Raw genomic sequence first — 15,676 nt, forward strand, 5'->3', positions numbered from 1 at the left:
CCAGTCAAGGCTGATTCCCTACTCTGGCACTTTGAGTGCAGAAGGTGGGAGCCCAGAAGGATTCTAAAAATTAATACTGATCGCTCCAGGCTTGTATTCAACTTCCAAGGTTACAGCTTTTCTCTGACCTTGGATGGTTATATGCTGCCACCACCCAAATGCAAAAACCCCTTGGCGAATCCAGGAAAGTGCACTTGGGAATTACTTCCCTCAAGCTCTTTCGCACCCATCCCCTCCTCAAGGGAAGAGCTGAGAAAGAAAACAGAGGAAATCAGCTGTTGCCACCAGCTAATTAAACAACACGCACCAACCTCTTAGGGACACAAAAATCCAATCCTGTTCTTAAAAAAGGTAAATTTTATTAAAAACAAAAAGAAAGAAAATACATCCAAAATTTAGGTTTTTTGCTAGGTTTTTAAAAAAAAGAATTACAAAGATTAAGCATCAAGATAGCTTCTTGAGGTTCAGCTTAAAGGTTACAAGCAAAACAGAAGCACCTGGGGCTAGCACAGAGGAGTCCACAAGCCATAAAGAAATAAAAGAGATAAACCTATCTGCATCTTCCTAGACATTTTCTGATCTACTTACATATCTGAGGTTTCAAATGAGGAGTTTCTAGATATGATTTGATGAATAAGGGGACACTTTTTCCCAATTTTAAAAAGTTCTAGCCTTCCCATTAGCTCTTTTGTCAGGTGCCCACTCCCTCCCTTTTACCTATGGACTTTGTAACCCTTTACAGGTAAAGTAAGTAGAAAACAGCTATTAACAGGGATTTTATAGCTAACTGGCTGGCTGGGGAGATATGCCCCCCTCTTCATTTATCACAACGTCCTTGACGGGTATTTGTCTAGCCTGTTAAACCTCTGATGATGGGGAGTCCACAATATTTGGAAGCCCATTCCAGACTTAACTATCCTTTCCCATGGACAGCACGTACACCCCCTGTTCAAGAAGGCTAGTTGCCTGCTCCACCCCTTCCTCCCAAGGCCACGCCCCTCACCTCACCTCTATTACCCACCACCCATTGTTTTTCCTAATATCTAACCTAAATCTCCCTTGCTGTAGATTAAGCCCATTATTTGATTGCAGTGGGATCAGGCCCAGCACCACTTGCAGTTTAAGATTAACAAAATGACTGATACTACATGTATTTTTGTTCCTATGTGTAAAAAAAGAGTGAAGGGAATAAGGACAACACAGGAGGACAGAAAGGGAAAAGAGGAAAGAAAATGAATAAAGAGATACAAAACAGAAGAGGAAAGGGCTAGGAAAGCAAGTGTTGATGGGAAACACTATTTATATCAAGGCACAACAGCTATGTGAATGTCTGGCTGCATTGTGCTAAAACAGGTCGGCAACCTATAGCACACATGCCAAAGATGGCACGCAAGCCGATATTTAATGGCACACTGCTGTCTGCTGGAGTCCCAATAGGCAGCAGCGTGCCATTAAAATCCTGCCTGGCTCGGCCCGCTCTTCTCCGCCCTCCGCTCCATCAGCCCCCTCCCTCTGCGGGGGCACGGGGCAAGGGGTAGAAGCTTGGTACTGCCAGCTCCCCTGCCTCTTCCCATAGTGTGCTGGGTTCTTGCGCCTCCTCCACCTCTCTCCCTGCCAACCGATCAGCTGATGGGCCTTGCGAGAGAGGGGGTCAGGAAGGAGCAGAGTCAGTGTGCTCGCTGCTCCTGGCGGAGGCAGAGAAGAAGCGGGGACAGGGCCTTGGGGAAGGGGGGGTGGAATAGGGGCATATCCCCTTCAACCTTCTGCCCTGATCCAACCCACCCTCACACACAGCCCAGCCCTCTGCCCTGACTCCCCTCACACACACCCAGCCCTCTGCCTTGAGCCCCGCAGCCCCGCACACACTACAAGCCCATGTCCTGAGCCCTGTGCCCCGCACACACCCCAGGCCCGTGCCCTGAGCCCTGTACCCCCCTCATACACCCCCAGCCCTCTACTTGACTCCTTCAACCCCCTCCCACGACCCAAGCCCTGACTCTGGCACCCCCACACATACACAGCTCCTCCACCTCCGATCTGGACATCTGCACCCACCTCACATGCCCCAAGACATCTGCCCTGAATCTTGCACCCCTCAACAAACCCAGCCCCCCCACCTCCATGCACCCCCCATATCCTGACTCTTGCACTTGACTCATCCCCACCCCCACCCTGAGCACCAAACGGGAGCTCCTGCACACACACACCCACATTCCCACCTGCATCCCTCACACCAAATGGGAGCTGCCCAGGTAAGTGCCCCACACCCAAACCTCCTGCCCAATCCTGAGCCTCCTCCCTCAGTCTAGCTCCTGGCCAGACCCTTCACCCCCAACCCTGTGCTCAGTGCACTCCCTCCCTCGGCTCAGTGCAGAGAGAGGAAGAGAATGGGCCAGAACCAGGGAGAAGGTAGGTACCCACTGTATGTGGGCAGGGCAGGACCCCAGACTGGCAGCGGGCTGAGCGGATCCGGCAGCCCGGATCCTGGCTGGCAGGAGTCGGTGTATGGAACCCCTGAGTGGCAGTGGGCTGAGTTGCTCAGCCCACTGCCGGTCTGGGGTCCCGGCTGCCGGCCCCACACAGCCCGCTGCCGGTCTGGGATTCTGGATACCAGACCCTTGCCAGCAGAGGTCCCAGCCACAGTCCCCACTCAGCCCACTGCCAGCCTAAGTGAACAGAACGCCAGACCAGCAGCAGGCTGAGCGGGCCGGCGGCGTAAGATCAACATTTTAATGTAATTTTAAATGAAGTTCTTAAACATTTTGAAAACCTTGTTTATTTTACAATACAACACTAGTTTAGTTATATAATATATAGACTTACAGAGAGAGACCTTCTAAAAAACATTAAAATGTATTACCAGCACACGAAACTTTAAATTAAAGTGAATAAATGAAGACTCGGCACACCGCTTCTGAAAGGTTGCCGACCCCATGCTAAAAGATTCATCTGCCAATTTAAAGAGCAATAAGGACATGCCATGTGAAAAGGTAATGAACCAGGCTAGCTTCTCTTTTGGCAGCATTTATTATCTCTCATTGAAAAGAAGATTCTTTGCAGATAAAGAAAAACCAAAAGGGGGTGGGGGAGAGAGAGATAGAGAGAGAAGCATTCCAGCATAAACAGATTCTCCATTAAGGTAGGCAAGACTGCTACTGGCAAGAGCAATTTCCTTGTATTAAACCATTTTGAAACTATTTATAAGTGGAAAGGAAAGAAAGAATCTCTCTGGAATCACTCAAGTTTTCATTACCATGCTTTCAGTACAGTAAATCCAACCACATCAAAAGCCAGATTGTGAACGTCTTACCCCCACTGTGAGGGGTTCTTGTGTGAGTAACCGCTTACTACTGGAAGGATCATAGTCGGCCCTAAGCAGAATAGTGCCCAATGTTGCAATAAGCTGCCTGCATGCCCAATAATAATAATGCCCAATGCATGCAGTGTGAAGCTCTGAACCCCATGGAGTCCCATTGACTTCAGGATACACCAGTTCAGGTTAAAAGAACAAGGGAAAGTGTCTCTGACTGGATTCTGGCTCTGATTTAAAATATTTTGCATCAAAACCAAAAAGTTTGAGAAAGAGTAGTTCGCGCCATCACTGTGCACATTTACAGGGATTTAGAAATGTTTTATAGCAAGATTATGACAGTTGGGAAAAAAACAGCTCACATTAGAACTAGATCTTTATCCTGAAGAATAGCTGAGGTACAGTTTATACCTGGCACCGAAATATTGCAGTGATGAGCACCTTAGAAATTCTAAGTGCACTGATTCACAAAAACATGAAAGCACATGCCTAACTCCCAGCAAGGACTTCAATGGGAAAGAAAAATGAGACATAATTAACTTGGTCCACTTCCTGGAGCTCACAATTAAATGGTGATCCATTTGATACTGAAAGCATATAAGATAAGAATAATTTCTAATTAAAAATTAGCTCTAGGTTTTGAACATGCCACCTTTGCAACATAAGTGAGGTGCTTTATCCAAAAGACTCCCATAGACTTCAGTAGGCTTTGGATCAAGCCCTTAATGCAAAGCTGTAGGAGTGCTGGCATTTGTTTTATCACCATTCTAACTTGCTGATTTAAGAAGCTGTGGGGTGGGCAAGTCACTTTACAATAGAGATGTGAACCAGTAGTCTGACCTCCACCTCCATATGTGTGATTTGTCACTGGATCAGTTTAGAAAGAGGAAATTTGGAGAAGATGAAGTAACAATAGGATAATAAACTTCTCTATCTTCTTCCTTGCTGTGATGGGATCCCTGAGGTACAGCCTGGAACTGGGATATTGCTGTGCCCCCTAAACACTCCAGTCTGGATTGTCTCTCCCAATGCTTTGCTAGTGACAAGCAGCAAACCCCTCCAGGTGCTGTTATCACTCAGTACAACATCATGTTGAGCCTCAAACCCAGCTATATTGCATAAATGCTCCCTGAGCCATTCAAGAATCACACAGAGAAAGGTGCCAGCCAATCGCGCCCAAGCCTCCAGTCTTGCACCCTAGAACTGTACTGGTCAGAAGCCTGACCAGTGTAAGTTTATTACCCAGTCCACCCCTCCCTCAACATGAAGAGGACACACATTAGCCTTTGTAAACTAAGCTGAGATTTCCCAAGCACTTTAACCAACAAACATAATTTTAGGTAAATAAATCTGTTTTATATTTTAACTATAGAAAGATAGATTTTAAGTGATTATAAGTAGTAGGCAAAAAAGTCAGAAATAGTTACCAAAGATAATAAAATGTAAGCACACAGTGTAAATCTTAAACTTTATTAGACAAGGCAGTATTCAGATCAAGCAGTTATCCCACCCCATTAAATGTTACAGTTCTTAATACAAAGGCTTCCCCTTTTAGCCTGGGACCAATCTCCTCAATTCAAGTCTTTGTCTTCTCAGCATTCTTGTTGCTTCCAGAGTAGGTGGGGGAGGAGAAAGGCCAAAACATGATGCTACTGTCCCCTATTTTATATCCTCAGTCCATGTGCCTGGAAAACACTAACCCAGACATGTCCTGGTGGGCTTTGCTGAGTTACAGAGCAATCCCTGATTGTGTGGTGCTTGCAGCACCCTCTTATAGCATTGTAAATCCCTTAATTACAACTCTTCCGCTGAATAATGGTTGCTTAACACCTTGCTGAGTGTGGATCACCACCCAGGCTGTCACTGGGAAACTAGCAGCAGAGACTCTCAAACTTACAACATATTTCAGTAACAACCATACAGTGAAATCTCATAACTTCATACAAATGAATGATATACATATTTGGACAGAACAATGGGTTTCAGCAGATCTTGACTTTTCATATGATATCTTACATGACATGCTTTGTATGGAATATATCATAATTATATGGCAGGGGTGGATATGAGGGGGTTCCAGGGTCTGCTTCAAAGTACAGAGTGCCACACCTGCTCATCACCGAATATTCTCTCTGCTCCCCTACAATTCACATGAAAAACATTTTTGTGAGGGATGATAGTCATTTACATCCATATTGTCACAATCATGAACCTGACCACAGAAGACTCTTCAAGTCTCTTTATTAAAGTTAGAAAAAAAATTATAGCGAAATTTCATTGAAAACATAAATTTCAGGCACATGTAATCATCCAACATGAAAGGTTGAAAAAAATCTTCATGTGAAGCTTGATCTTTTTTCACTGCTCTAAATAACACATGTGACACATCACAGGTATTAAATTAGCAATATGAGGGCTCTCTGGATTGTCACTAAGAAACAAACTATATTAGAAGTAGAAATGTAGTGACAATTACAAAGAAAATCTAATTTTAAATTCTCATTAAAAAGTCTCTTGAAGATATTGCCCTAGTTCATAAGACCTACTCTGCCAGCATGTAAATTCAATTGTAAGCATAGATTTCGTTCTGTACATTTTACTGCTTTAAACAAAAATAGTCATTTAAATATTGTCATTAATATGAAAACACCTGAGTGATCAATGTTGAAGGGAAATCAAGGCTATGGAGAATTTCTCTGTCTACTGGGCAGTCAGCAAGGAGTTGTGGTTAGGCATCCTGGTATGGTAATCACACATGGATATTTCTGGCCCTCTGCTTGTACAAGGATTAACCACATGTTGACATCTGGAATTATGAAGACTGTAAGGGCTATATCACAGACTCACAGACTTTAAGGTCAGAAGGGACCATTATGATCATTTAGTCTGACCTCCTACACAATGCAGGCCACAGAATCTCACCAATTCACTCCTGTAACAAACCCCTAACCTATGTCTGAGTTATTGAAATCCTCAAATTGTGGTTTGAAGACCTCAGGCTGCAGAGAATCCTCCAGCAAGTGATCCATGCCCCATGCTGCAGAGGAAGGCGAAAAACCTCCAGAGCCTCTGCCAATCTGCCCTGTAGGAAAATTCCTTCCCGATCCCAAATATGGCGATATCGTGGCTGAGCAACAATCTGTTATGAGAAACTGAGGAGGAACTCTGCACACTGTCAGCTCCTGGAAGCTTTCTTCCTGTGAAAGACAGAATGTCTCTAAGACCATGTCTAGGCTACCACTTATGTTGGCAAAACCTATGTTGCTCAAGGGTGTGAATATTCCACTTCCCCCTCCCCCACCACCTCACCCCACCCCACTTTGAGCTTCTTCTGCACATTGGATGTGGGTTAATTATGTTGACAGGAGAGCTCTCTCCCATTGGCTCAGAGTGGTTACATGAGAGATTTTACATGTATTGGCACAGCTTTGCCGCTCTAGTGTAGACATAGCCTCAGGCACTGATGGACAGCACATGAAGTGTCTTCTGCTAAAGCCACTGGAAGAATCCAATGTATATTATCTACCACAGGTATCTGTATGGCCCCCCATTACTATAGTATATGATTGCCTCACAATCATTAATGTATTTAGCTTCACAACTGCCCTAGCAGTAGGTAAATATGATTATCCACATTTTACAGGTGGGAAACTGACACTAAGTGACTTGTCCATGGTCACACAGGAAGGGAGGAGGATAGAGAATTGAATCTGGCTCTCTGGCTAGCATTATAACCACTGACCCTACCCCTCACTGTGGTTTGCTAGCCAGTGCAAGAGAGAAGAGTCATATTCCCACCCATATATAGCCCCTGGTAACACTATGTCTGAAAGCCTTATACTCATGTAGGTCAGGGACTGGGATTGTGGCTTCCTTTTCCAGAGGAAGAAAAGGCCATTTTATTGCTCTTTTCTCAGCAGGAGAGGATTATTTAGTGTACTAAAATTCAGCTTGTCAAAACTGCTTATAAATACTCAGGAGGGATTTTTTCCCCCACTAGTAATCATGATGTCAATAAGACTCTGGATCAAAAAGCCTTCATTCACTCCCCTTGTCAGGTAGTGTCAGTTTTATTTGTCATTCAGGCTCATGTCAGCAACCCTCTCTCACTGGTCATGTCTGACATTTCACAGTCCCTGATTCTCATGTCCTGTTTTTCTCTGCATTGCCCTTAGCTTTAAATCAACCTTGTGGGAATGGTATTTCTCCTCTTTCCACATCTATTCAGTTTCTCTTCTACCACAACACTTTACATCTATCTGATGCATCAACCTTCTGATTCCAAACCATACCCATTTTAGCTGAGTTCTTTCATGATGACATTCTTCTGCTTTCTTGCTTTTGTTTTGTTTTTGTTTTTTCAGTGCAGGTTTTATCTGCTTTAATAACAGTATTATTCAGGTGAAATTCACTGCTCCCTATCCAAAGCCAGAGTAATCAGAGTATACCCATCCCACTGTGTGAGAGAGGAGAATAGGGTCTCCTAGGCATCATCAATGTGGGGATTTTGGGCCACTGAATCAATGTAATCTTAGATCTTCTGCACCCCTCCTGCAGCCTGTCCCCAGATTCTCCCTTTGCTAGTCTATTCACAATCTGTGTGGAGCCTACCTCCGTCTCTGCCTGCAGTCATCTCTGCACACCCCTCCACAGGTCTTAAGTGGTGTGCAGGGCCTGATGCCTATGCAATTATCATCATCTAACATTCCATTGACTTGGGTGACATTTTGTAATTGAAACTCCTTTTAGGAATAGCACAACAAGCATGTATTTAAGTTCTTTTAACTCTGTATAAACTGCTTCTGACTCATGTTACTCTCAGATGGTATTGTGGCGGGCTGGGTGAATGTGTGGGGCTCCTGGAAGTGTAAATCACTCTGCATATGCATTACAGTGCTACACCTACTCTAGTACAGTGTAACACTTACATTTGGGTGCTAATAGTCTTACCATGCCATTAGATTGCCCCAGGCTCCATCAGCCACCTTTGCCCTCAAGCTCAGCATCAGGCAGGCTTATCTAAGGTACTTGTATGGCCCCCGTCACCATAGTAAATGAGCGCCCAACAGTGGCAGCCTGGCCAACTGAGTGTTGCTGCCACTGGCTTTTGTGCCAGGCCTGTGCTTGGTGACACACAATCTGCAAACAGAAATATTAGCCTATTATGGTTCAGTGGCTAAGTAATCTCTGCTTTCTGTGATTTGCTTTTGCAAACATGATATGGGGTTTCAGATTTCTTCCATAAATATTACATGGGCCTCAGAAATTATTCATAGCCAGTATATTTGAATTCAGAACCATTTGGAAGAACAAATGTGCTTAATACTTTAGAAGTAATTTTACTTATAGCAAGTACAGATTTTTTTTAAAAATGCATTTTATAAGTTTATCATTACTTGAAAAAATCAAGAGAAAAAAGGATGGAAGGGAAATGACAGACAAGTTCCAAGCATGATATAAAAATGCCTGGAGTTAGAACAATATCTGTGTACAGAGAACTGAAATCATTGCAAGAGAAGGATTCGGCTTGCTATCTTCACTGTAAATATTTTTAAATCACAATCTGTCTCATGGCCCACCAGTGGATTATCCAGATTACCCTGACAGGCTGCATGCAGCCTGTGGGCTGCAAGTTGCCCACCACTGATCTAGATTGACCTCCAGTATAACTCCCAGTGTGACTCTGTGGCCAAACGAGCTAATGTGACCCTGGGATGCATAAAAAGGGGAATATTTAATAGGAGTAGTGTGGTTATTTGATCTCTATATTTACCTCTATATTTCACCCTGGTGTAACCACTGCTGGAATACTGTGTGCCCATAATTCATGAATGTTGATAAAAGGGAGAGGGTTCAGCAAAGTGCCATGAGAATGATTAAAGGATTAGAAAACCAACCTCAAAGACCTCAATCAATTTAGCTTAACAAAGAGAAGGTTAAGGGGTGACTCGATTACAGTCTGAGTACCTACTTGAGGAATAAATATTTAACAATGGGCTTTTCAATCCAGCATGGGAAGGTATAACACGATCCAATGGCTGGAATTCAGACAAATTCAGACTAGAAATGAGGCATACATTTTAATGTGAGAATAACCAATTGTTGGAACAATTTACCAGGTGTTGTGATGGATTCTCCATCTCCATCACTTCATCTTTAAAGCAATATTTTCCTAAAGGATATACTCTGGGAATTATTTTTGGGAATTTCTATGGCCTGTGTTATACTGGAGGTCAATCTAGATCAGTGGTCGGCAACTTGCGGCCTGCAGGCCGCATGCAGCCCATCAGGGTAATCTGGGTAATCTGCTGGTGGGCCACAAGACAGATTGTTTACATTAGCATGTCCCTATGGCCTGCACTGCTTCCCGCAGCTCCCATTGAACGGGAATGGCAAACCACTGGGAGCTGTGGGTGGCCGTGCCTGTGGATGGTCAATGTAAACAAATGGTCTTGTGGCTCACCAGTGGATTACCCTGACAGGCCTCATGCGGCCCACAAGCCGCAGGTTGCCCACCACTGATCAAGATAATCACAGTGGTCCCTCCTGGCACTGGAATCTATGAATACTTTGTATTTAATAGGTCTTTTCAAACACTATTTAACCAGATCTTGAGACATCTGCAGGCAAATACTATACTGGTATTATTTATATTTTAAGGATGGGGAAACTGAGGCTCAGAATTAGGCAGCCACATGGTTTGAATGTTAGGAGCAAGATTAGAGTTTATGTCACCTGAATGTAAGGCCCTGGGTAAGTACACTAGAATGCAGAACATCCCATGCAGGTCATTCAGCCCTGCAGAGTCTGACTTTATGGGCCCATTGGAATGTCTTGGTATCCCAGTTTACACACCCAAACACAGAGGATCCCTAAATTAGTGAATACTTTTGGAAATGTTGGCATAATCCCGTATGTCAGTTACACCACTGTGTGGCCACTGCAAAGGAAGGAAGGGGGCTAGTAAGCAGGATGTGAGCAAGCCCTGAGCAGCTCACAGCATCCCTTAGCCCACTGTTGCACTGGGTAGGCTGCTTCTACATCTGAAGTGGTGTGAAAGTGGCTTGCTAAATGGGATAAGCAAGGAATGGCCTGTATATCCCCAGGCAGGAATGCATCCTTTCTGGTCTATTCTGTTTAAAATATTGTTCTTGCACTCTTAGATGTCCTTCACAATTATTTTCACCATTCCCATTGTATTCTTACTAAGAAATGTTTCCTTCCAGCAAGATTCTGCTATGTTTTAAAAGTACACCCACCTAATCCTTATGTTCTTTTCTGCTGTGCTGCCACAACCTGGAACAGGGAGCTTTTCAGTTTCATTATAGTTTTAAATTAAATGATAGGCTACATAGGAAATCCATTAACCTGCAGCATTTTAGTCAAAGTTAATTACAGTTTTCAGGCTGTGGGGGCTTATGCACCAGTCAAAATCCTCTACTTTTCAACTGAAAGCTATGACATTAAACTCTATCTGCTGCGCTACATATCTCCATTCAGTCACAGCTCTGCAGCTCCAAACTCCTCTGCAACATTTTTTTACTATTAGGTGAGTATCTTCTGTTTCATCTTATGCCCAGAACAGAACCTGCACCTTAAAACTAATAAAACAGTATTCAAGGAATGTGTAAGTCATTTATTCAGCTGCTCTCTGCGAATAAACTGGGACATAAAGAGTAAAGCAGAATGGCCATTTTTTAGACTCTGGCAAAAGCATCTATGCTATCTGAAAGCAGCAGACAAGACAATGGAGCTGGTTCAGACATTATCTTTCTTCAAAATTGAGAGGAGGGTTATTTTTTGTTGTTTTTTTAAAATGCCCCAAAGTGAACATTTTTTGTTTTTTAATGAAAATCTAAAAACTGTCAATGAACATGGATTTTTTTGTAAATATTTAGTTGAAAACACATTTTCTCTTTTAAAAGAACTAAAACCAAGCAAATCTAACTTAAAAATTGACAGAGTGTTAACATTTTTTACCAGTTCTACAAGGCAGACAGATATTAAACAATCTTATCTCAGCAGCTCTGCCTTTTATGTTGTGTTTGGAAGGAATTTTCTATTCATAAAAAACTAAAGTCCCCAATGTTTCCATCTGTTAACCCACTGAAGAGGAAGTTTTATTGAGCCAGCATGGTCCCTTCCCACCCCATCCACACTTTATAATCCTTTCCTCTGGCATTTGTGTTCCAAGCTGTGATGGTCAGTTTTACACAAGAAAGATTATCTCAGTCAAATATATTTGGGAAAAGAGAACTGGTGCTGCTTTCCCCTCCATGCTGTGCTATCCCTCATGGGACAGCCATAGTCTTGGGAGCTATGGGAAATGTGGCTTTCTGTGGAGCCAGTGCTCTCCAGGGATCAGCAGAAGCCACTTGGGCAATGTAACAGAGCAGAGGCAACAGACATCATATTCCTTGCTTCCTGTAGCTCCTACGAGACATGTACAGATCTGGGGGGAAATGCAGATGAGGGGGTAGAACCCCTGGATTCTCTTGTAAGAGGCAGACCCTGTCCCTATCAGTGGAAGAATTGTGATATATTAAAAAAATAATCTTTCACTGAGAATAGATTAGAGTGTTCTGGCTGATAAAAGCAGCCAGTAGGAAGATTTCCAGAACAAGTGCTTAAGAAGTTCAAATGCCATCCAGGATATTTAAGCCTTCAGCAATTCAGCAGGATCAGTAGATTAAACCAGCTGAGATATGGGCAGTAAGTGCTAGAACACAGCTGAGAAACAGAATCATTGTACTTAACCCCTTGTCACAAAAATGTTTATTTTCTTTCTGGTGGTAATTCTTTAACAAAACTTTTCTTTCTGGTGGTTATTCATTTAATTTATGATATATTTAAATTGCACTATTACGGGTTTTTTGGATGTGATGTCTGGCGTATTGCTTAAATGCAAGTCTTTTTGAAATATTGAAGAGTTCAGTTTTATATCCAAGTTTCCCATTAAGTTCTTTTTTAAAAAATGTTTTGTGGTTACAACAGCTTGAAAGATTGGGACAAGAAGGTTTCAGTGAAATATGAAATCAAATTCTGTATCACTTGCCTAGAGTAAGAAGCCACTGTGCAAATGTTCTATATCAAAGCACAGTTGAGTTGTTTTTTCCCCCTGATAAAGAGCTTTTAAAGGCATATAACTACTATTTTTATCCTTAAATTTACAAAATTTATCAAAAAAAAAGTAAGCCAAGCATGAATCTAACAAGAGAGTTAAACTAAAAATCCAGTGCCTCTGCCCAATGACATGTACTATTCAGTTCTGCCATACTTGAGTCCCTATAATTTTATGTGAATTAAAGATTCAGTCCCCTATACAAGAAATAACTTAAGAACATGCATAAAGTTAAGCATTTGAGTAGTTCTGTTGAAGTCTATGGATCTACTCATATGTTTAAAGGTTAAGCCTGTACTTAAGTGCTTCAAGAGATCAGCATCTATATGGGCATGTCTACACTTATCTCCAGAGCGATCGATCAAGCAGGGGTCAATATATCGCATCTAGTGAAGATGTGATAAATAGACCGCCGAGCAGTCTCCATCAACTCCAGTACTCCACCAGAGCGAGAAGCGTAGGTGGAGTCGACGGGGGAGCGTCAGCTGTTGACCTATCACAGTGAAGACACCGTGGTAAGTAGATCTATGTACGTTGACTTCAGCTACATTATTCACGTAGCTGAAGTTGTGTAACTTAGATCGATTCTTCTCCCCCCGCAAGTGTAGACCAAGCCTATTTTTTGACATTATTGTCCTTAGTGATTAGTGTATGCATAGAAGAAGAATGCAAAATCATAAGTGAGTGTGTGCAGGCATAGATATGGCATTAAATAAGCGACTTCTTTTTATGACTCAGTTTTAATTAAAATGACAGTTAGCTGAAAGCAATTTAACACGTTTCATGAAAGGTTAATGGGATTCATGTTTTAAGGGAGGTAAAGGCAATACAACTTTTCCAGAAATCTGAATCTAACCTTTATTCTCTTTAATTATTCTTCTAGAACAATTTCCTGTGAGTCTATTAAGCAGTAAAGTGGCACTCTAATTAAACAACAATGAACTTTGTAGTAAGATAAGCTAAATTCTGTTGCCATTAAATTTAAAAAATTAATTTGTTACATAATGTGTCATTTTTACATATGAGAATTAAATGAACCAACAGGTTATTATTTTTGCTAGGTAATGTGCAACATGTATGTTGCTTTGCAATTCATGTGCATGCAGGGCTTTCTCTTTTTGAAGGGCATTTGTGCCTTTATGCTCTATCCTAATATGGAGGTACCTCCCTCTAGTGGATAAGAAAATATTTCAGTTGCCATGTCCTTTTGCTCCTGTTCAAATCTGATGAGCAATCAGGGATGAATTTTCCTCTGAAAACCCATAAGAAGATAATGCAATTTAAAAAAAGTTTCATTTACTTTGGTGTTGTCGTGGCCTGGGGTGATACTAGCTTGCAGTTATTCTGCCTAGGGCTAAATTTGTAATATAGGACAAAATGAGTGAATTTCAGCCTTCCCTACTTGGCGGAGTGCATTTGAGTATTGTCTTGTTCAAACTCTTTGATGCAGTACATTTTATTTTGAATCGATCAATTTATTACCAGTGTTGCCAACTCTCAAGATTTTATGGTGAGTCTCCTGATATTTGCTGTTTTTCTTAAAGCCCTAACTGTTGCTGCTCATGTGAATACAAGAAAATCTTGGCTTTTATTTAAAAAAAAAACCAGAATGTTTCTAGCCCTATTGCTTGTGAGGGGGAAAGCTTAAAAATGGGAACCCTTTTGGCTCAAAACCCAGAACCTCACATTTATTATTTTAAAAATATCTCCTGCTTTTTAACCCTATCCTGTGATTTTCCTGGGGGCCTGAATCATGATATTTGAAGACTTGAGTTGTATTATATCACAGGTTTTTGGTCAGATAGGTGACAACACTGTGTGACATGCTTTGGCAATGAACAACATAGATTTATGTTATAAACTCATGTCCTTCCCTGATAATAAGATACATATGCGCATACTCTTGCAGGAATATGGCCTAGATGAGACCCTGGTTACACTGATATTTCTTTTAACAGGGCCGCTATGAGCCTTCAATGGTTGTAAATTGACCCACGACATTCATTATGAGGAGAGAAGACCAAAGAAGAACTCAACAGCTCTAAACTGTCTGCACATCTGGACTTTCCAAGTTGTCCTGTCTTCTTTGTGTCTCCGTTTTAAATGGTAAGCGTTCTAGCACAATATTGTCAGTGCTAAATAATAATTTTTATTGTTTTAATGATTATGATATTGGCTTCCCTCAATGGGAAACAGGCACACTGCATGGACTGTGCTTGCGTATAGGGCAACTTTTGCTAGGGTCTCTAAATATCAAGGGTTATAACTGGGAAAACATCTTCCAGGTGCATCTTTGAAGTTGAAATTTTTTTGATCTGCAAGGTCTGCATTGTTGCCCAACATGCCCCTTTCAAATGATAGACTTGCAACCCAATGATGTTGTGTACAAGTTTGAACCCTATAACCTCAACAAGAAGTTCCTAGAACACATGAAATCATTTATTTTCTCATCAAAAATCTTTTTTGTAGCTGTTTCATGATGCTTTGTCATTTGATGGTAGCAACAAGCCAGCTTTCTCAACAAAAGGTGACAGTCAATCATTTGCCCTATTCCTTGATGAAAGCTAGCAACCTCCATGTCGAATGGCAGGAGCCAAGGCCCTTCTGAGAACTGGCATCATACCAGAAATGAAAGAGTAGCATCATATACAATAGGTGGAAATAATTATTTTCTGAAGAACAGCAGGCCTGCCAGATGCAAAGTCACAATTTATAAACCGTTGAGAAATGTCATAATTACTGCATGCATATGAAACTTTAGCATGGTAATTTGAGCTCTGAGCAACAGAATCATGACAATGGGCTTTCTGTTCTTGTTAGATTGGTTGACTGACTGGTGAGGGCAGGATGAGAAACGTGTTTTTTAATAGCAATGAAAGGGAAGGAGGGCTCTTGGATGTCAGATCAATAACCCTGGCAAACCCTGAAAGGAAAACTAGAACAGTTATGTTTCCATTATTGTAGTCAAACCAAAGCAATGAAATCCACCATGGCACACAACTTCCTTTGCTTGGAATATCAGCACATTAATTATATGGTTCCAAGACACGTCTGAGTAGGGAAAAGATGAAAACAAAGAGTCAGCACATTGTTAATATTAATTGAGATCCATTAGGCTTAGCAGAACCTGTCCCTGTGACACCATGTTTATTTGCAATCAACTAACCCAGTGAAAATCCAGAGTCACTCCACAGAAATTGTTTTGGATTTACACCAGTGTGCCTGAGAGTATAATCTGGCCCACA

The 15,676-nt window shown here is 42.0% G+C and overlaps 1 protein-coding gene across 2 annotated transcripts in view; it reads right to left on the reverse strand.

Annotated features, from left to right (window-relative positions):
- LOC115649077 (cytochrome c oxidase subunit 7A-related protein, mitochondrial) overlaps positions 1-15,676 on the reverse strand; it is a 179,466-nt gene that overhangs the window by 83,578 nt on the left and 80,212 nt on the right. The window contains exon 5 of one of the 2 annotated variants that reach the window (XM_030557647.1): positions 5,275-5,450. The exons of the other annotated variant lie outside the window; for it this stretch is intronic. Within the exon in view, the coding sequence (XP_030413507.1) occupies positions 5,323-5,450 (128 nt within the window). The 3' untranslated portion in view covers positions 5,275-5,322. Of the gene's footprint in view, positions 1-5,274; positions 5,451-15,676 lie in introns of those variants that run through there. 2 annotated transcript variants of the gene reach the window in all.

This window comes from Gopherus evgoodei, chromosome 3, assembly GCF_007399415.2.
Source record: "Gopherus evgoodei ecotype Sinaloan lineage chromosome 3, rGopEvg1_v1.p, whole genome shotgun sequence".
Lineage (NCBI taxonomy): Eukaryota > Metazoa > Chordata > Testudines > Testudinidae > Gopherus > Gopherus evgoodei.